Raw genomic sequence first — 22,786 nt, forward strand, 5'->3', positions numbered from 1 at the left:
TGTATGTTTGTGGTCGTTGTCATGCTGCAGAATAAATTTGGGGCCAATCAGATGCCTCCCTGATGGTATCGCATGATGGATAAGTATCTGCCTGTACTTCTCAGCACTGAGGAGACCATTCATTCTGACCAAATCCCCAACTCCATTTGCAGAAATGCAGCCCCAAACTTGCAAGGAACCTCCACCATGCTTCACTGTTGCCTGCAGACACTCATTCGTGTACCGCTCTCCAGCCCTTCGGCGAACAAACTACCTTCTGCTACAGCCAAATATTTCAGTCCAGAGCAGCTGCTGCCATTTTTCCGCACCCCAGTTCCTGTATTTCCGTGCATAGTTGAGTTGCTTGGCCTTGTTACAACGTTGGAGGTGTGTCTTTTTGTCTACAAGTCTTCCATGAAGGCCACTTCTGACCAGACTTCTCTGGACAGTAGATGGGTGTACCAGGGGTGGGGGGTGCTAGCGGGGGGGTGGGAAGGGTGTGGGGGACTGACAGTGTTTTATCTGCAGTGATAGCGGTGGGTGGGGGGGGGGTGCTGACGGTGATTTGTCCGCAGCTCAATTTGAGGGGGCAATGCCCCCTCCAGCCCCCCCTAGAACTGGCCCCAGCTGGACATCTTCTGATTGCGAAGGGAAATAAGCATGATGTGTCTTTCATCTGCTGCACTAAGTTTCCTTGGTGCTCCTTCAAAAGAGCTTGGACAGCACATCTGGAAACCCGTCTGCCTTGAAATGTCTGCCTAGGAGAGGCCTTGCTGATGCCGTATAACTACCTTGTGTCTTGTTGCTGTGCTCAGTCTTGTCATGGTGTAGGACTTTTGACAGTAAACTGTCTTCAGCAACCTCACCTTGTTAGCTGAGTTTGGCTGTTCCTCACCCAGTTTTATTCCTCCTACACAGCTGTTTCTGTTTCAGTTAATGATTGTGTTTCAACCTACATATTGAATTGATGATCATTAGCACCTGTTTGGTATAATTGTTTAATCAAACACTGACTATATGCCTACAAAATCCCTGACTTTGTGCAAGTGTACCTAGAAGAATTGATGCAAAGGTTGGTCACACCAAATATGGATTTGATGTAGATTTTTCTTCTGTTCACTCACTTAGTATTTAGTTGATAAATACAATCTATTAACGTCTATTTTTGAAAGCATTTACTTTACAGCATTTTTTCAAACCTGCGTAAAACATATATATATATATATATATATATAATATCCCTTTTACAAACCCAGCTGTGTGTGTTGTGTTCTTTGTGATTCTGTATTTTCTCTCATACCTTTTCTACTATGCTAGTCATTCCAGGAAAAACAGGTTATGAAAACACAGCATGTTGCTAGGAAGTAAACGGGGTACGATAATTTGTTTCAGTGGAGGGAATAAAGATGCATTGTAACAAACACAATTCTTCCCACACTTCAATTTTGGACTTTTGGGCCCAGAGCCAATGGGCAGCCAATATCAGTCGCTGAGGAGTTTTAATGAAAGGCTCATCGGCAGATGACGCGTGTACATTTTTGGAAGAGAAAAGTGCCAACTGCTGCTTCAGAATCAAGTCTTTTATACAAACCAGCACTACAGGTACAGAAACACACCTAGAAGCTCCTTAAACACAGTCATAAAAAGGGAGTGGTGCAGTTCACACTTACTGCGTCATACCAACATACAAACTACCAAATTATATAGTGATGTCATCCAGAAAGAGGGTGAATGCATGATTTTAGTCAGACCCATTTGGTCACATTGTGCTTTAATCAGACCTACCTTATACATATGTCTCACTGAAGAGAACACACTTAACACCAAGGAACACGCTTGTATTTGAACCATTTCTTAAACAGGATCCCTTTACTTGATTAAATACATGACTTTCATATATTAAACTACCCTCTAATTAGTGTATCATTGGTTTGCACTTTCTTCTGTGCATTGGGCAGATTTTAGTTCCCATTAGAACTAAATGGGGCAGGGGGGGGACTGAAGAGAAAACAGCCCTTCTCCACTTTTCCATGACCCCAGCACAGTGGAAGGATTGCAGCACCATTTAAGTAGCTAATTATATCAAACATGCCCCATCTCCTCATAAAAAAAGTCTAACCAGGTCTGATTTCTTGCATTTATATTTGAAAACATGGCAATGCATTTAAAGGAACATATATAAGTATGATTCAACTATTTTTTATTATTGTTTGTTGGAACCATGAACGACAGCTGAATACCAAAAACAAAATCTCTAGTTATTGGAGGGAGAAGATGACGTTAATAATCCAGCTGCAATTGATTTTATTGACAGTGGAACATAAGCAGGAATGACTAAGAAAAGAGCACAAGACATCTTGCAGCGAGAATCTGGGGTCAATCGTACAGTCAGAAAATCACTTTGTATGAACAACCTTGAAATTCACAGAATGCTGAAAGGAATTTCTACAGAAATTAATGGCATGTCACAGGTTATTAAGCACATTTTTCACTTAAAAAAAAACAAGCATCCTATTCTGTTAAATTAAACATCGAGGAGCCACCGTGAAAGGTTACAGAAATATTTGGTAAATCCAGTCAAAGGCCTATTTCTATGACCGTGATAATGAACATCTCCAGTCTTAAATGTTGAATAGTGCACTGCTGCTATTGTTAATAGGGACTGGAGGTTATCACGCAAATATCCTTCACAGAAAAAAGTAAACTATTAACTGAATCCACCTTTCCTATATTGTCAGAAATCTGTAGCTACATCTATGAATTTGACCCAGCAGGTAAACAATAATAGTGATTGAAGACTACATCTGTGAAGGTTAAGGAGAGACATTTGGTAGGATCTGGAACACAGCAATAAAGATTTGTGCCAAGAGTAGGATTCATGCCCACTTTAAGATGTGCAGTATCCAGTCATTTTATTAAACTTCATTCCCATGAGGTAATCATTCATAATTCATAAGTCTCAGGTTCCCTGGAATACTGCCAGGCTTTGTTCAGTGGTTTAAAGTTCAGACTTCTTATTTTCTTTACATACTACCCTGATATTCCTCAATGTTAAAGTGGAGGTACAATATGGACATGTAACAATATGAACACAGTGCAATAACTCGTACACTTTAATGCCTCTATCTTTGGCTATAGAAAGTCTAGACATTTACCGCAACCAACACACACACACAATTAAATAGCATTTAAAGAACTATTATGTAACGGCAAGTGTACAAATAAATGGAGACCGGTCTTTACAACCTGCTATTGGAGATAGCAGTTTAATTGCTACAGGACCTGGGTATGTTACAGTTGCCATGAAATAACCTTCAATATGTACAGCTCTGGAAAAAATTAAGAGACCACTCCAAGTTTAGAAATCAATGTTAAATGGTCTCTTAATTTTTTCCAGAGCTGTGTATATACACACACACTTCACAATCTGTCTGTGCACCGTCAGCAAATCCTTGTAAATGTCAATCATATATAATGGCCTAAAACGCTCCACTGCACTTCTTTAGGTAAGGCTCATTGTATATCTCCTACAACTTTGCATCTCTCAACATCTCAAACACATTTATATATTTAATGGAAGCAATGAAATGTGCATTATCTATATTTTAACTGTTTCTGCAAAGAGATTGTATCAGGTAACACAGCAAGTCTCACTGATGTCATTAGTGGTGATTCTTACAACACAAACCAGCCCCAAATGTTTAAAACCTCCATCATTCACTTATGTCTTTATATGTCCTCTTCGGTCAAGTGTTAAGTAAAAGCTTTTCCCCTAAATGATACTTGCAGAAAAAGATTATTCTGCCCTTCACCGTGTTGCCTGTGCTTGGGTGAACTTTGACTTATACACCAGATACAAGTCTGTTCACAACTATAAAGCTTCCCACATCTAAGAAATATCACTGTGACAAACTGAGCAGAGTGCAGGCCCGTCTCTCAGCTGTGGCAGTGTGCAGTAGGAGAGGTAACCACAGTACAGAGCAGGAGCTCTAGCTGTCTGCCTGCTGCAGGTTCCTCTCATAGTTCTCCTCGCAAATCTGGATGCAGTTGGAGAAGTAGCAGTGGTCTGAAATGGCCCTGAGGAGATCAGTCTGAACCAGGCTGATATCATAGAGCTCAGAGGTTGAGGCCGTGCGGGTCTGAGTGCCACCAGGCTCTAGAAACACCTGTGAAAACAAGGAGTATGGTCAGCCTCCTAATGTGTGTGATTTAAGTTCCTATTACCGTGTTTATTAGGTTGGATTTCAACCTGCATGTCAAACTGTTTTTCTCCACCAAGTTTTCCCTGTACCTTACAACACTAACTTAAATTTTCCTCCCCAGCTCAGGAGATACTGCAGCAAAGGTGGTGCACTATTCAGTCTAAATTTGTTAATATATATTGCAGAATTAAAAACTAAGCAGTCAATATTCTACTAAAAAAGTGAACCTTGCAATTTATTTAATTAGACATTCGAAAAATAAAACTATGATAATGAGATTGGATTAATTTGGTTTGAAACTGAAAAGATCAGGCTGATTTATCCTGGCCTTTTACTGAAAAAGGTTGCGCTGAACAAATTAATAGGATTCAAATTAACAAAGGAAAACAGAGCTGATTATGAGAGGGGGAAAAAAAAACTAAAACAGTTGGCTAATTAAACACTAAATAAGTTCTCCTGTGAGGTATTCTGCATGTGCTGCAGGACCTATGATTTATGGCACCCAAAGGTGAATTAAATTATTAATTGACTCTTGTTCCTAACCAGTTTAATCAGTATAGAGGTTTGTTTTCTTTGTCCGAGACTCAGTCCTCAATAATACAGAAAACAGACAAACCCTGGAACCAGTGGCAGTTTCCAATGCTGGTTAAGTACACACTTCAGTAATTTAAACACCATAATGTCCTGCTGGTCTCAGGAAAAGAAAACACACATTGTACTTAAAGTGTACGACTTTAGCAGTGATAAACTTGCTAAAGGTCATGTTTTCATTAAAAGGTCAACGTTTAACAGACAATCAAAGGCATTACCCTCCCGTTTTTTTTTTTTTTTTTTACCAATTTTGTCGACATAATCCAATATGTTGCTGCCCTGACCCATGTTCTTAAACACGTTTGGTAGTTTACCAGGTAATCGTTTGGTAGCGACTTGCTGTTGTAAATCTTTCCATTAGAAAAATGTATTCTGGTCTCAAAGGTACTGAAGCAGACATGCATGTCGAGACTGAAAGCTCACCTTTGGATGGACAATGGTATCCTCATCGATCATTCGAATATTATCATCTATGAAGATGTGCTGCACATCGGGATCAAAGGGGTCGATCCACATGGGCTTTCCTCCCTGCAGTGAGTAGGAGTTTCGGGCCCACCTACAAACAGAGAATGGCTCAGGCCTGGCTATGATGGTGGGCGGGGGGGGATTCAGAAGTGGCTCCGGAAAATTAAAAATGGAGGAGAGAACGGCAAGCAATAATCAACACTTAAAAAAAGAGGCAGCCCACATCTGTTCCATCACAACACTCGGGGAATAAATCTAAAAACAAGCCAGAGTATTATAAAACAGTGCTTGCTAACCTTTGCTGTGCCAATAATAACACAAATAAAAAAATATCAGCGCCATCTCCGAGGGCGGAGAGCAGTAGGCCATGATATTAGACTAAAAGCCCCTGGCATGAATGTAAAAACGCTGCTCGCATTTCAAAAACATCCCTAACTCCAGGGAACTGCAAAAGTGTATTCCTCCCACTTGTCCAAAGCAGTGATTATTGTGATAGCTGTAGACCCACAATACAGAGGGACACCCTGAATAACAATTATCCAGATTCTTACCCGGTCACACTCTCGCTATACATCTGAACAAAGCGCACTGCTGCTATTCCCACACCACTGCTACTGAATGTCAGGAATGCTCAGGTCCCAGTGTGAAATGCACAGGGAGCTCCACTCACTATATATCTAGCCAAGCTTCCTCAGTCTGATATGCTAAATGACAGTGATCAGCACACCGAAACTCATCCGATTACATTAACAATACGGGAAATTCAGTACTACTTCAGGCCAGAACATCCAGCCTCCTCACCAGTCAAAATGGTCCTGGAAGCCGCACAGTCCCTGCAGGGAGCTGAGGTAGTGGTACAGGCCCCTCTCGCTGTCCCGCGCAGATACACGCTCCAAACCCCGGGTCAGAACCACGTCTCTCTTACTGCAACGGATCTTCCCCAGCGTCTCATTCAAGGTCAGCTGTCAAAGGGAGATATTTTTTTTTTTTTTTTTTTTTTTTTAAATGTAGATGACGAGAGAAAGAAGAAAAATGCCACAGAGTACACTAGATCCCCATCGAGCAAAGTGTCCCATCCAGCCCACTTTCCTGGACTATTCCACACAGAGGTATCTTTAAGATGCTTCAAGTTTTCCTCATCCTGCTCGTTGTAATAGGATTATTGATTGGGCCCCCATTAAGGAAGCATTGCCCTACTGATCGATCGTCTGCCATTAAATTGCCAACATCATACACTGCCACAGAATACTCAATGGAAGTGCTAGAAGTACCCTTTAGATACAAGGAGACTGACAGGCCCTTATGTCTAACAAGTACAATCATTAAAGTTAAGAAAGCAGGTTTTGATAAAGCCTTCAGAAGAGAAAGGGCAGTAAAGATTAGTATTTTTCTGAGTTTTTTTATTATTGATCTTCCACTTAAAGTCCTTGAGAGGATGCCATCTGAAATGGTCATTTCTCTTGTAATCCTGGGCTCTATCCATTTAATTCACATTTACAGCCCAAAATCAATGTATTTTGCTCCAGCTCTCGTGTAAGCTGTTCAAAGCCTATAAAAGTAGAATTCACTGTATGGGTCCAATAAAGAACAACAGGAAAGAAAATAACCTTGTCCCTGAAGAGTTGCAGAAATCCACAGAGAGATCCAATCAAAACATTTTTATTACAAGCAGCTGCTCAGAAGAGGTTCGAGAGGCAGTCTCAAGTACAGTCTTAGAGACATTACAAACTACAGGCACTTTTATGCACAACACACAGGAGAGAGATAATAGAGCCCACGTCTGTCCTGTGATGAGTGGAAGTTTGGTTTCTGCCCGACAACTGCTCAGGAAGACCCATACATGGTGAAACCGGGGAGAATTAAGGCATACGTAATGTTTAATATAAGGGGGGCTTGTATGATGCATCAAGCCCAAACTGCTGGTGAAAACTGGTTCTTACCAGACCCTGTTCTTCTAGGCATCAGGGTTGAAATATAGCACAGTAAGACCGTGAGAGCAGACAGTGCATATGTGATTGATTCATTTGAAAAAGATGCTCCCGCACACTGTCTCTACTAGCAAGTGTTATAATTCAATAGAATGCAATGTTTTGATCAAAGACCTTATAACACTTGCAGTTAGAAACTGTGTGGGAGCATGCGTTTTCTATCCAGATCCTTTTCACTCATACACACCTGTCTAGTCTATACAGGTGTGCAATTAGCTTTTGTTATAGTGATTAATTACCTGAATAAATGTCATGTTGTAACATGTTCACCACACATTTACGCACATTCATGCATTTTTGGTGATGTTTGCCTTTGGCTGGTAAAAATATCAAGTTTCTGGTAAGTTTTTTCCTTCTACCAGACACAGTGGCTAGTGGCCAAAAAAGTTACATTTTATCCCCTGGCCATAGCACTTCTGTATTCGTCATTGACTCCACATGCACAGTCAAACTGACTTTAGCATGTGCCTGCCTTTTTGTAGCCAGTTAAACCAACGTATAGAGAGACAGACCAGGTATAATTGAGCAAGCTAATTATATACAATATTTATGCCATATTCATCTGCCTATGATTTCATTTGGAATATTTAAGCAAATCTTAAATGGATAGGTAACAATATCACTTGTTATGTTTATTTGGTACAATTGTGCCAAATTTTAAAACCACTGTTTGACAAAGTCAACCAGGGACATTTTCAGAGACAGAGTACCAAATTGGGGATGTCTGGTCAGTCTAAAGTACATCTACTCATTAAATTAATGTAGATAAGAAGTTAAATATGCATAATTTTGCATCGCTTGTGTAATTAGTCCAGCAAGCCTCTGAAACAGCTTCCCAAACAGCTCTGCTAAGAGGAACCACTTCAATTTTCTTTGCACTACTCACCCCAAGAATCGGCAGGTCTGGGAAGAGGGGATGCGTCCCTTCTGCTAGCACGGTGTTCATGGCCAGTAGGACGCGGGGCAGGTCTGTTCCGAAGGTGCGGAAGAGGACGGTGAATTCCCTGCCCTGTGCCACCAGGTCCTGCAACAGCTGGAAGAAGGAGGGCAGTATCCAGTGGTACAGCCGGCCATCCTCACCCCTTACCGCCAGCACTCGGTCCTGCTCCTCCCCAGGCCACTGCAGCAGGGCCAGGTGCTCCTCCAGTACGGCCCTGAAGCGCTTCCCCTCGGCTGTAGCCGTGAACCCAGAGACCCGGCCGAACTGGGAGTAGTAACTCACTGCATCCTTGCATGGAGGAAGGAGGGAGGGTGCCTCACTTATGCACTCCCATTTACCTGCAGAGGAAATGGACAGAAGACAGATCTTTGCCAATTCTTGTGAATGTCTCATTAATTAGTGTGGTGTTTAGCAAACACCTCTGGTTCCTAAGTGGTAAACATTGATGATCATGCAGTTCTCAATAGGAAGCTCAAACAGGATCAAGGCTTTCGTTTTTTATTTTGAATGGCATTTCAAAGTCTCCAACCAATAAGGTTTAATCTACTACCATGGGCGATGCCTGAGGATTACTTCTGATCTTTTAAAGCTGGAGTGCTCGGGTGTCCATGCCATTACCTTGCTTATTCAGTTTCCCCCAGGTGACTGTGGATATAAAATAGTCCAATGCAGCCACTGTGCCTTGCCTGGTCACGGCATCAGAGACCAGGATGGTGTTGTTGAGGTCCATGTGAATGACTAGCTTCCTCCGACGGCGCAAGTCGATCCCCTTGGGTACCGAGAGCTGGAGGCCATCCGACGCCGGGGTATCCACAGCCGGGTCTGGACTCGGATCACCATTTTGCGCTGAGTGGTTGTATGCATCTCGTGTCCCATCACTCTGCACAGCATTATGCACATCACTACTGTTGTTACACCTACTCCACATCACGGCGCTTGAGTTTTCAAGTCTGTACACTACACCTCGCAGCTGTCTTCGTCAAGGATAATTGGTTTGGTGTTCCACCTTAATCTTCCACGCAACTAAAGCTCCAAATAAATAATTATGACGAATATATATTTAAAATAACATATATTTTAGATAAGATTAAAAATAAATACAAATATCTTCAGGCTTTTCTTAATCAAGTACAACCTCTTGTAAGCAGTAGTTCGCACATCATTCTCACTGACATTATGAAGTTAAACATCCACGACTCGAGAAACAAAAACAGCAAAAGACGAGACGAGAAACGGTCAGAAATATAATTAAATTAAGTCACGGAGAGTTTATTACCCAGCTGAGGCGGAAATGGGTAAGTGCACATGTATAACTTTCGCCATTGATGCATGCTAGTCGGACATCGTGAAGTCCATTAAAACTGAACCGTCGTTTAATTGAATGTAACTCAGACCAGAAGCGTTGCGTTTCGTGTCTCTCGTTGTCCTACCACAGCAACACATCATTTAGTCCAGAGTCAGCGAATATAATAATATAATATAGACAGTTGTGTCCGAGCTGGAACTCGTCTACTTCCACAAACGGGATGCCATAAATAATTAAAAGTGCGTTCGTTCAATAAAGAGTGAATCCAACACAGTTAAAAAGTGTAATATGTATATTTCACCTTCTCGCACAAAACCGTCAAGCCCTATTTGTGAACAGAAACACGGAACCGGAGGTATGACGCACTACAGCCACTCACTCAGTGCTAAACGCAGGAGTTGCTTTCAATGCTTTCCTAAGTTCAGCGTAATACCGGCTTTTCAAGGCACTCCTATCCGACAACAAACGCATGTCTTTACTTCCTCGTTGCTCCAAGGGTAACGTGACACAAACAGAAAGACAATCCGACACGGAGTCAAAACCTCCACTATGGGAATGAGCGCCACCTGTCGGACATGTCGAGATGTGGTAGATAATACTGGATTGAACTCCAGGACGCGTCTATCCAGTGTGAACGTGGGAAAGCCAAAACTATACCTAAAGGTCAATTGTATATGAGGAATAAAGACAGAAACACCATTTACCACCCAGGATTGTGGTCTTTCACAATTTCAGACCACTACCTCCATTGTTCATGCATCAATATATTGATAGAATTTAACCGACACCATTTGGCTGGTGTTTTTATATGTGTGATGTGAGTGTATTTTCTACAGCTCAAACTTAGCAAGCTAAGCAAATCTGGTCCAGCATTGCAGTTGCACAGATGACTGCAGTTGAATATGCATTGATCTGAATCTGTGTTGAAGACTCTGGAGAGAAACCTTAGCTCAGACACAGTGCAGGTATTAAACAAGAGATCTATGGTACCTAAAGACTATATTCACCCCCCTTGGACTTTTTCACATTTTGTGTTACAAACTGAAATTGTATGCATTTAAATGGGATTTATTTCACCTTTAATTTACACAACCTACTCAACACTTTCAAGAGGCAAGATTTTTTTTTTTTTTTGGTGAAACTTAAAATATAATAATAATAAAAAAATGAAATGTCTTAGTTAGATATGCATTCACCCCAGAGTCACTTGGTAACACCACTTTTGTTTGAACTTTTAACCATTTTTATTGCACACAGCTGTACTCTATTCAACTTATGTGAATTCAGAATGCAATTGGTTGCACCTGATCTTATTTAGGAGTGTAATATCAAAGGGGGTGAATACTTATCTAATTAAGGCATTTCAGGTTTTATTGATTAGTTTTTTAACCCCCATTTTTTCACCACATTGAAAGTGTGAAGGGTGTTTAGATCAGAAGAAAAACAAATACCATTTAAATGCATCAATGCTTTTTCACAAGAAAATTTGATGTGAATCCAAGGGGGGTGAATACTCTCTTTAGCCACTGGATGTGTCCATTTGTGTGGGTATTTATTTTATCAAATCAATTAATCAATTATTTATCAACAATCAATTTATCCCAGACCATTAGCCCATGGGTAAACTACAGACCGAAAGAATGTACCTTGTTCAGAAGAAAAAATAACTACTTCACAACAAGGTGTAATTTGTTTATACAGATTTTTGATTCACTGCAATGTAGCATTGGAAGCCCAGAATGCAAGTCTGAGAGCACCACATCCAGTTGCAATCTCTTTAATCCCATACAAACCAATCTAGCAGTGGAAACAGGGTTTTGTTAATGCTGTTGTTGATATACATTAGAAAAATATGTAGTCTATAGAAAAAACCCTGAATCTATAAAGCAGTAACAGAGGTTTATGTTATGTATTACAAAAAAGTGCATACCTATGGTTTTGTACCCTATAAAATAAGATTAAAAAAAAAAAATGGAAACAAGATTCCAAAACCCATCTCTTCCAGGAAACTTTATTTAAAGTTACAACTGAATCAGAGTTTTGTTGTGTATACAAACAACTTTTTTCAGTTTCTCAAAAAAGGATTTATTTATATTAACCATTTATACTTTATTCACAGCAGCATCCATATAACCATGTCCCCCACACACACACACATATATGCAGTGGCAATACAAAAAACAAGAATGAAATAAAATACTTAGACATTCCACCCACAAATGAAAGAAAAACAAAACAAACCTTAACTAGGTAAAGAAAAGAATATAAAAGCAATTTTTTTTTTTTTTTTTTTTTTTTTTTTTAACTTTTTCCACACTTGGGCTACAGTGTTACCATGCAGATGATTAAGTGATAAGAGTTTAAGATCAGGTTCTGCAAAAGAGTATACACAGGGCTGACCCAACTGTATATGAAGTGAACATCAGTTTCTCAGGTTGAAGAAAAATAAACAAATTTACCGTGTGTGGGGTAAATTACAAAAAAAAAACAAAAAAAAAAACAATCTGTCCTTAGGCCTCTCCATAAAGAAATCCAACTTCAGAAAAGGTCTTTGTGGTTCCTACTGCGAAATACAGCATCCATCAGTCACCCTTGCTTTGAGAATTGCAGCTGTACCATTCAGCATCCTCAACTCAACTGAATGAGCCAATATGGATCCAATATGACAATTCTGCCTATGCCCTCTGTCGACACTGCAAGGGAAGCCCTTAAAAAGACAGACATTTCAGCACAGAGGCAGCTCCCCACGTGTGTGTGTTTTTAACTGGTGAGGGGGAACCGGCAGTACCCTACTCTGTGGGGAAGGAAGGGGATGGAGTGAGAATCCAATGCACCTGGAGAGTCCATCAATGCAGAGGGGCCAGACAGGCAACCATACTTCATCCAGATCTACTTGGTGCCCAGTGCAGGACTGCAGCACCATCAGGGGGGTATTTTAATCATCATCATCATCATCATCTTCTCACCAGTGTAACGGACTGATGGCACTGCTGACAAAATGAAAGATGTGTGTGTGTCAAGTGTGCACCTAAATGCCCATCATCACCTTATGCTATGATCGGCAGACAGCAAACCGTGTCCCGTCAACTCACTTAAATCAGTAAGTCATCTTAAAATTCTTTAAAAAAATCTCCTAGTATCGTGGTTGGCTCTCCACAGTTCGTGTCCAGTGAGGGGCTGCCCAATTTAATCCACTTCTTCCATGTTGCTGTACGATGGGGTGTCGCAGTCTCCAGAGTGAGGGAACAGATCAGAGTTAACTTCTGGGGTCAGCTGTGGGGGTCCTTCAGGGTCCAGATCTGTCCCAAACAGTGCCTGGCTAGAGGTCTGTAAAATAAATCAGAGTTATAAGACAGGCTCTCTCTAACTCCTTTGGCTGAATGACCCTATCCCCCCACCCCCAATCTGCTTACAATAGGAAACTATAGGAACAATAGGAAATTTAAACCAGTAAAAGTAAACAAACAAACATCACAAAAAAGATGTACAGGGCAAAGGATCCAGGAATCCTAAGTAGATGGATTTCCTTTACCCAAAGCAAAACCAGTTACTGTTTGAGGAATGTGGTTCTTGGCTGAAATGTTTCCAGAGCTTTTTGGAGGACCAGTCTGCATTCGGGGTATCCAAATCTGGTCCTCTTAGACCACAATAGCTTTTTTTTTTTTTACTGAAAGCGAATCTCAATTACATTAATTATTGAATTGTTCTGGCCCTTGAGGAGTATAATTTGGGACACTCCTGCCCTTGACTGTCTGTGAGGACCCCTTGGACTCAATTGACACCGACTTATGAAGTACTAGAGAGATGGATACATTATTAGATCATAGAGAGTTGGATCCTTTTTGGCAGGTTTTGTTGCTTGAGTTGCTGTGATATTTGGGGTTGATAAGAACATCCTTTGCAAACTAAAACTATACTCTCAGCAAAATCTAGAGCTGACCATATTTCAGTTTTAAAATCTTTTGATAGACTGAGCTCTTGGGATCAGAATCTCTCTCATGCAGCAACAGCCACAATTTAAACTGCATGCTTACACTGCTATCAGAAAAGGTGGTCAAAGCTTCAAGAATTCTGAAGGCACTGCATCTTCCTGCCAGCAATAAGCAATAATACCATTGTGTCACAGTGGAAGATCAGAACCAATCCAGAAGAAGGATCACACCACTTACTATACTCCTAAAACAGTTCTGAAGATTTTAAAGAACATTCAAGAATATTGGGCATTAAAGGATTCCTTTTTGAAGAACAAAAAAGGATACTTGATGGTTTAAACTTTCATTATCCTCAAATGCTGCAAATGCAATAACAAACATTTAGACAGCTGTAAGATCAACATTTTATTTTAAAACAAAAAAGGAGAGACAATACAGGTAATGTTATCCCTTGAGCAGCATCCGACTGTTTGGAAGTACAAATTATTGCTGGGAAGCTTGACAGAAATCGTCAATGCTTTTCCCTAAAAAGCTGAATTTACAGAATACATTCAATTTTTAGATTTACATTTATTTAGTTAAATATTGTAAAAAGGCATTTTCTCACATACACACATGCATACATAAATATACGATTAAAATAAATTATATATTTTAGTGTTACTCGGTTTGAGATTATATTCAAGACCAATCACAGACCCACACTGCCTAAACAATCAGAGTACATCGTTAGCGTCAGCACTTGTATTTAACCAGAAAAAAGCCTTTGCCTACAGTTGTATCTATTGCGGACAACGCTTAAACATTTGAAAATACAACGTAACATTAGCATTCCGATTTGCATTTTATAAAGAAAGCCTGAAAAAAACATGCATAGAAAAGGGAAGAAAATTTAGACTGCACATATTACACAAGGACACCTGCTGGAAAAGGTTAAAGGCTTTTTACGTCAATGTTTTTGTGCAAATTGAAAGTATACACATGACAGAAGATCAAAAGAAGGTGGAAGAAGGGATTAACACGATTATGAATATATCCCTGAGAGTCTCATCCAAATACTTGGTTGCTGTGCACAGTACATTTCATTGTGTGCACAATACCCTTCCACACAATATGTTTACTGTTCTTTAAAGTTGTACAATCAGCAGAAAACATCCTTAATCTTAATGAATCTTGACACTATTACCAAGACCATCTGAATGTAGCCGCTTGGTGTGACACCGTGATGTCAGGCTTGACAACTGAAATTGAATATCCACATTTCACAGACTGTACTGAAACACTCCTATCTCCACCCCAACCCCCCCCCCTTTTTTCTTGGGGGATTACATTAAAAAAGTCAACTTCAAAACCAAGAATTACACAGACCTCTTTAGTTTTAAAATGTGTTAAATAAAATGGCAAATATAAATACATGTATTGTCCTATGTATTGTGCTGCAGTGGTGTCACTCAAGATTGGTACACAACAACAAAAAACAGCATTTGACAAATTTAAATGAAACTACATATAGTGCCCTGTCAGGGCGACTACACATCATGCGAGTGTGGTGTCCTATCACAAGACTTTGCTCAGTTCATACGTTTCCTGTTATAGATTCTTGACAGGATATAGATCCTGTACAATGTGCTTCTAATAAATTTGTGTTCAGATTATATGCCAGGCACTTTCAAAAGACACCAAATAATTATGCATCACTGGGAGAAAAAACAAAAACAACAACAACAACAACAAAAAACATGCTCATTAACCATTCACATTAAACTTGTCCCACCCAAACAACTTGGGAATGGCTCCTACAGTATTTCCTAAATGATTTATTCAGGGATTTTTTTTTTTAAATAAATACAAAATCAAATTTGATATTTCATTTATCCTCTACAGAAGGAATTCCTTTATGACATTTCTTAAATTATAATCTGTTAAATTAGCAAATTTTAAATTTGTACATTTTCAAGATTACATTTAGTTTTCTTTTCAGACATCCGTACACATTTTGCATTTTATCCCTCGTGATAACCTTAGAATGACCCACTATGTTAATATTGTAAACTTACAAGTCTGTATTTAGCTGCCTTTCCTTAATAGTTCAGAAATGTTATTTTATGTGAAAAGACCTTCCATTTAATATATAGTAAAAAATGTCAATCAAGTAAAATTACTTTTCAGAATTTCTCAATGTGTTACTAAATTCATATACAGCATGGCCATGGGCAGACCATTTCGATGCTTCTGTACCTGATGACCATATTTTAAAAATACACGCAGTACACATTTATATAAACACATAAAAACAGTATGTTCCATATAGGAGCTCTATCTCTGGCACATCCATTAACTTTAAACAAATGTGTTTGTTCATGATATCTTTAATAGTGTACACCAACAGCAAAGGCATGGACAGCCTTAATGAGACACATACTGGCCAGCTCTTCTCACTAGTAAAAATGTTGACAATATACAGGTTTCCACATTAACCAAGTGTTGTACCAGATAGGTGCAGCACTCCTGGAAACTATATTTTAGTCCCTATGTTCTCCCTGCTACATTCCCTTTTCAGTATCCCCCAAAAAGTGCACATCAATTTGTCTTTAAAAGCAGTCATTGAAACATGAGTGTGAGTATACAAGTACCCTCCAGCTCAGAGTTACCCTCGGATAGTAAGGTAAGAGCATATTGTGTTTCTTCTGAACCAGCAAGTTGAATTATAAATTGTATTTAAGGCTGGGTAGAAATTCTGGACTCAATTTCACAAGCATAGTTCTCAGAGAGGAGTTTGGGATTCGCAAAAGGAGACAGGACTAGAGATAGGGCCATTCCCCCTTTTAAAATAGAAGACTAATGTCACCCAGCATCATTATCCATCCAATTACATCCTTAGTCACATATTTGAAAGTAACAAATCAAAGATTATCAGTCTATGGGATGCCAATTTGTTTTGGCCATCTTGAATTGGACCAAAATCTTTCCGATTCCTCTTAGAAGGCAAACATTAAAAACAGTGAAAAATCCATCAGAACACTAACGCGAGTCTTCGTTCTGGTTCTATGAAAGTTAATACAGCGAAACAGCCAAATTTACTATACATATACACTACCGTTCAAAAGTCTGGGGTCACTTAGAAATGTCCTTGTTTGCAAAAGAAAAGCAAATTATTTGTACATTAAAATAATATAAACTTGATCAGAAATACAGTGTAGACATTGTCAATGTTCTAAATGACTATTGTAGCTGGAAACAGCTGATTTGTAATGGAATATCTACACAGGCGTACAGAGGCCCATTATCAGCAACCATCAGTCCTGTGTTCCAATGGCACGTTGTGTTTGCTAATCCAAGTTCATCATTTTAAAAGGCTAATTGATCATTAGAAAACCCTTTTGCAATTATGTTAGCACAGCTGAAAACTGTTGTGTTGATTAAAGAAGCAATAAAACTGGCCTTCTTTAGACTAGTTGAGTATCTGGAGCATCAGCAATTGTGGGATCGATTACAGGCTCTGCGAAATTAAGGCTATTCCATGCAAGAAATTGCCAAGAAACTGAAGATCTCGTACAACGCTGTGCATTACTCCCTTCACAGAACAGTACAAACTGGCTCTAACCAGAATAGAAAGAGGAGAGGGAGGCCCCGGTGCACAACTGAGCAAGAGGACAAATACATTAGAGTGTCTAGTTTGAGAAAGAGACACCTCACCAGGTCCTCAACTGGCAGCTTCATTAAATAGTACCTGCAAAACACCAGTCTCAGCGTCAACAGTGAAGAGGCAACTCTGGCCTACTAGGCAGAGTTGCAAAGAAAAAGACATCTCAGACTAGCCAATAAAAAGAAAAGATTAAGATGGGCAAAAGACAGAGGAAGATTGGAAAAAAGTGTCATGGACATACGAATCTAAGTTTGAGGTGTTTGGATCACATTCGTGAGATGCAGAACAAATGATGGAGTACTTGATGCCATCTGTCAAGCATGGTGGAGGCAATGTGATGGTCTTGGGGCACTTTGGTGGTGGTAAAGTGGGAGATTTGTACAGGGTAAAAGGGATCTTGAAGAAGGAAGGCGATCACTCCATTTTGCTTCCATTCCTACAACAGGACAATGACCCAAAGCACAGCTCCAAACTATACAATAACTATTTAGGGAAGAAGCAGTCAGCTGGTATTCTGTCTATAATGGAGTGGCCAGCACAGTCGCCAGATCTCAACCCTATTGAGCTGTTGTGGGAGCTGCTTGACCGTATGGTACGCAAGAAGTGCCCATCAAGTCAATCCAGCTTGTGGGAGGTGCTTCAGGAAGCATGGGGTGAAATCTCTTCAGATTACCTCAACAAATTGACAACTAGAATGCCAAAGGTCTGCAAGGCTGTAATTGCTGCAAATGGAGGATTCTTTGACGAAAGCAAAGTTTGAAGGACAATTATTTTTTATTAAAAATCATTATTTTTAACCTTGTCAATGACTATATTTCCTATTCAAACTCATTTCATGTATGTTTCTGAGTGACCCCAAACTTTTGAATGGTAGTATATATATTAAGGTGTATATATTAAACTGAATGATGGACTGTGAGGCTGTATAAATCTTAAAAGAACCCTCTGCAATATCCTGTTTATATATAAAATAAAATGACTAATTAAAATAACAGGATTAACAGTTTTAGAGGTTAGTATCCAATTCTAAAAAAAAAAAAAAAAAAAAAAGCAAGCAGAGTTTCAGTGTTTGACAAATTCTTCACAAATATTTAGCAAAAATGTTTTTCCCTCCCCCACTTTCAGAATGTCCAATCACATCCCTCATATACCCTGGGATTCTATTTGACCTGAATTCCATCTGCTACTACAGTCATCCAGTCCTGCAGCTGCCCACCTAGCTACAGCCGTGGCTAATAATCTCCCTTCAGCCCTAGATCCCCCCAGCATTCTGGTAACTCTGTGACCCTGCCCTGATGCTTGCTACTCATGTGTTCGAGACTTCAGGGTGATTGGCGCAGTGCAGCATGGACGTGTCCTGCCATCTCTAGGCTGTAGGGTGCATCCTTGTCTTGTACGCTTTATAATACACAAGATACCACAGAGGGTCAATATACACCTGCAGCAAAGATCAAGCCCCCGTTTTGCAGTCCATTTTAATGGCAGAGAACAACGTATATGCCAAGAGCAGAACAGCCCATCTACCCTGCCCCCCTCTCCTGACCCTGCGTGTGACCAGCTCATCTAGCTCCATCGGCCCTGAGAGATCAGGGGATACAGCACGTTGAGGACCAAGGCCAGCAATGCCGCCAAGGTGCCCAGGATAAAATATCGGACGCAGTCATCGTCTGAGTAATCGGAGAGGCTGTCCAGTGCCCCCGAGGCTCGCTGGGTCTCCACTCCTGCCCGCAGCCTTCTGCTTGCTCGTGGCCCGGCCTCTTCCTCCTCTTCCTCCAGTTCCTGCCATATTAGAGAAGCCTGCGATTTGCGGAAACCTGCGTCAGCTTCTGGAAAGGTGTGCTTATAGAACTACACCCCTCCCCATCCACCCTTACTGCCTGTGTGCATTTACTGATCCTTGTTTCAACGCCATGCAGCGTGCAAAAGGTGTTGTTACATTTTAGCAAAACAAGTTTCAAATAGATGCATTTCTGTTGTGACAATGGAGAAAACTGAGGAGAGCATAAACAAAATATGATGCTAAAATGAAGAGTGAAGCAGTCTGGGTGAAGGCAGAACCAGTCCCTGTTATGCTTTAATTATGTTGGGTGACCTTCCACTGGCCTGCACTGGGGAAAGGAACAGGTGAAAGGTCACACTGCCATGACTGTTAATCAGATCAATTTCAGTACACATCTGCCCTGTGAGGTAAACCCTTTCAAGATACCAGTTCGTTTTCATAAAATACAGTAATTTAACATTTTGTGGCATAAAATAATTACTATTAACATACTAGATTTTCTCTCAGGGGACACCCGTGTATAATCTGTATTTTATATATATATATAGCAAGTTTGATTGTCAATGGAACAATGCAGTGTGTATGTGTGTGCAAAAAAATAACATTGCATTCACTTTCCTAGACTCTAGCCCTTGCAACTGGTCAATCATGGATATTGTAATTACTAGGACAAACAGTCCAGAACATCCTGAGCACAAACCCCACACTACACCACTCAGTACTGCCCCATCACATTTCAGAAATATTTAGCATAACTTTTTGGGGAATGGGTCCTGAAAATGTGCCTGCTTAAATGTAGAGTCCCTCTGTCTCAAGTTTCTCCAGGAAATGGCATACACTCCCAGAAATAATTAAATGTGAGCTTCTCAGCTCTTGGGTTAATGTTCATGCAAAATAACCCATTGCCACTCTTTGCGAATAACCTAATTTTAATGGTGAGCTAAAAACGGATGCTTCAATTGTCAAATACATATGGCATATGTTACAACACTTTCAGATTTAAAGTTGTGCAAAATGTAACACTTTGTCTCCATCACAGCATCAAAGAAACACCCCCCCACCCCCTCCCACTACAAGACAGAGATTCCATGAACTGTTCTAGAAGATAATAAAACAAATCGCAGGGGCAGAAAATCCCAGGCCCACATTGCATGGACAATCACCACTAGACAATTACTACTGCCTTGACTACACTTATTCAGCTTGCACTAATGTTACACCACTGCCCCTCTGTCAAAGCTAAACAATTCTTCCTAATCCTAAAGAACACTAGAATTAATTAAATTCAACAGATCTAGACTCAAATACAATCTGACAATCAGACATTTCACTTGAAGAAATCCTTTTATATAAAAAAATAATAATAATAAAGAAAAATGGTGAGGGTGCTGCTTAATTTAGTATGCAAGGTCAGCACTGAACACCTTGACCTGTGCTTTAAGTACTGATTTCCAAGGTCTTCCTCAGGCAGTTGCAAAAACACAAACAATGGTAAAAAGCAACATTGCTTATAACAAGGGTTAAAATAAATAACTGCATTAAGATCAAGCCAATCTGGAAGGAAATAAAGGCAACTTATGTAACAATGCAGAAGACACTTTTGCCAACACCCCACACATCCTGAGATTTCACCATATTGCCCAACAGACAACAAGCCTACTGAAGAAGAGCTGAACCCAGTCCCCAACACACCAGAAATGTGATCTCCAGAATTACATCAAGTCACCACATTTACTCATTACTGTCTGATACTGGTTGAAATGAAAACATTGCTGCACTTCCAGATGGTTTGCCACAATAAACAGCAATTTGTTGGTGGGTTTGATACAATCTAAATAAATTTGAAGACAGCAAAGAAAATGTGCCACAAGGCATTCATTTGGACCTATTCTGTATTTTACTAATACAGCACAGAGCTGAATATCTATAGGAAAGAAAGTGAAGCAATGCATTAAATGATAAAACAGATCCTAAGATCTAGATGTTTGCAGGTTGTGCCCTTAACTGATGACACTGATATTGTTTTCCCTTGCAAAAAACATGTTGAATAAAACAGCAGCACCAGGCATTGATAAACTGATATACTTTGTATTCACAAAGCCATATGAAGCTTTGATTATGGTTCCTGTTATTTTAAGTCTTGTTTAAAACATTGCTTGTGAAATCCTTTGGTATTTCATGACACACTGCAGTGATGTTTGGCAGCACATTTATGAAGGCATTATAAGATTACGGTGGTTCAGCTCAATATTAAGAAAGATCAGCTTACAATCTAGAACCAAGCAAGTCATATTGAAGACACACACCAAAAAAAAAAAAATCCATCAATGTAAATCTAAATCAATACATCTCCCAAGACTGTTACAGATTTAAAATGCTTCCTTTTGCATCTATACCTAATTTCAGATACTTAAAAGTAATAACCAGGATTCCAACCATAATTGATCAATAAGGGGCTACGTCTCCAATCTGACAGAACATAAGGTCTGTGGTCGGACACACAATCACATACAGGCTTCCTCATATATGGTCGATGTTGCAACATCCTGTAGGAGATCAAAGAGGGCCATGCTTGATTACAGTGGGTGGGTGTAATTGGATTTCCTACTGAGGAATCACATTTGCTGAATCACAAACCCTACTAACCCCAGTCTCATCATGTCTGACATTTCCCCCCTCCCACTGAGGCAAGCTGCCTGGAGTGACCCCTGTGCCGGGCAAGTGTGGTTGTGAATGAATCCTGCATGTGAAAGCGGCTCACCTGGCTGGCTGTGGCTCCTGCAGCTGCCGGGGACTCTGCGCCATGGGGGCTGGGCATTCGCGAGGGTCTCTCTACGGGGGAGTTTTGGCGGCGGTAGAACAGGACGTAGGCATAGCGTGTCACCACCTGGCTCTCCTCCACGGTGGTGACTGTGCTGTCATCAAACAGGCGCCAGCCTGCCACATGACCAACAAGCATTATTTCAGACAAGCCAAGACTCTCCACACTCCAACAGTGCTGTGCATGTGACAGTGGTGTCCCTATTTACCCCCCTACTCCCTCTCCTCTCTAACAGTGGAAACAGATCTTCTAAAAGCACACAGAGTCATCGTTAACATTTCAGCTGGCATGCCACTTTGATTACTGAGGTCTTATGTTTATGAAGGCCCAAAAGACCAGGTTTAATTGAGCATCTCTATTTCATGGATCAAGCCACAACTATAAAAAGAAAGGGGGGGGGGGGATCTTTAATTTTTTCTAATTTTGACAGGTGAAATGATCCATAACAAAGAAAAGGTGAAGTGTTCATCTGAAGTGAAATAAATAAATGTCAACAGATTACTTGACTGCAATGAGATTTCCATTAAAATCCACAAAACAGGGGGACAAGGCACTAAATGTGACAAACAGGAATGTAAAGTGGAGTGTAGAAGCTGATCAATTTGTGACCCAGCATCCCTCACTTACCGACGTCACTGCGCTGGCTGTTCTTGTCATTGGGCAGTCTGGCATACGCAGTGTAATGTCCTCCAATCATACCCCCATAATGATTAATCACAGCGTACAAATCATAGATGGGAGGCTGGCTGTCATCCTTCTGCCCGATGCAGAACTTACTAAGGTCCAGGTTTCTGTTGGAATTAATAAACCTCCAGTTAGCATCACAGAAAACCCATGGGCGGCTCAAGGCAGGTAAGAACTGTGACGTATGGTATGACAACCACAGGAGTAATAGCACGCAGGTTTGGGGGAAGACCCCTGCCGTACCTGACAGGGAAGTCCACCATATCATTGATCTTGTCCCTCCAGATGAAGCTGCGAAAGGAGAAGCGCTTGAGCTGGATGATCAGCACGTTGGGCAGCCGCCACAGCATCAGCTGTTTGGATGCCTCCCTGTGCTGCTTGCACTTCGGACAGTACCTGAGGGAACAGAATCGGGCTCAGCTCTAGCACTGCTCAAGCAACCACAACAGGTA

The 22,786-nt window shown here is 40.5% G+C and overlaps 2 protein-coding genes across 6 annotated transcripts in view; both read right to left on the reverse strand.

The window, feature by feature from the left end:
• Window positions 1–2,162: 2,162 nt before the first annotated feature.
• Window positions 2,163–9,963, reverse strand: LOC136737541 (uncharacterized). The gene is made up of 5 exons (XM_066698199.1): window positions 8,784–9,963; window positions 8,112–8,503; window positions 6,039–6,199; window positions 5,196–5,328; window positions 2,163–4,145 (listed from the first exon to the last, which is right to left on the reverse strand). Exons 1-5 carry the CDS (start codon window positions 9,091–9,093, stop codon window positions 3,969–3,971), a joined length of 1,173 nt encoding a protein of 390 aa, XP_066554296.1. The 5' UTR covers window positions 9,094–9,963; the 3' UTR covers window positions 2,163–3,968.
• A 1,503-nt stretch (window positions 9,964–11,466) lies between these two features.
• The window catches only part of usp19 (ubiquitin specific peptidase 19), a 36,417-nt gene continuing 25,097 nt past the window's right edge, over window positions 11,467–22,786 (reverse strand). For 3 of the 5 annotated variants that reach the window (XM_066698202.1, XM_066698201.1, XM_066698203.1), the window contains 4 exons: window positions 22,578–22,730; window positions 22,278–22,441; window positions 21,591–21,766; window positions 13,796–18,846 (listed from right to left, as the gene is read on the reverse strand). In XM_066698202.1, coding sequence (XP_066554299.1) covers window positions 18,613–18,846; window positions 21,591–21,766; window positions 22,278–22,441; window positions 22,578–22,730 — 727 coding nt within the window. In that variant the 3' untranslated portion in view covers window positions 13,796–18,612. Of the gene's footprint in view, window positions 12,799–13,795; window positions 18,847–21,590; window positions 21,767–22,277; window positions 22,442–22,577; window positions 22,731–22,786 lie in introns of those variants that run through there. The other 2 variants (XM_066698205.1, XM_066698204.1) reach the window with 1 other exon arrangement.

Source organism: Amia ocellicauda, chromosome 3 (assembly GCF_036373705.1).
Source record: "Amia ocellicauda isolate fAmiCal2 chromosome 3, fAmiCal2.hap1, whole genome shotgun sequence".
NCBI lineage: Eukaryota > Metazoa > Chordata > Actinopteri > Amiiformes > Amiidae > Amia > Amia ocellicauda.

Excerpts from the sequence above, each read along its gene's own strand:
- LOC136737541 (XM_066698199.1), bottom strand. The coding sequence starts at position 9,093 with ATGTGGAGTAGGTGTAACAACAGTAGTGATGTGCATAATGCTGTGCAG. Across the intron at positions 8,504-8,783 it reads GGGGAAACTGAATAAGCAAG|GTAAATGGGAGTGCATAAGT; the intron begins GTAATGGCATGG and ends TTTCCTCTGCAG. Across the intron at positions 6,200-8,111 it reads CAGACCTGCCGATTCTTGGG|CTGACCTTGAATGAGACGCT; the intron begins GTGAGTAGTGCA and ends TCCCTTTGACAG.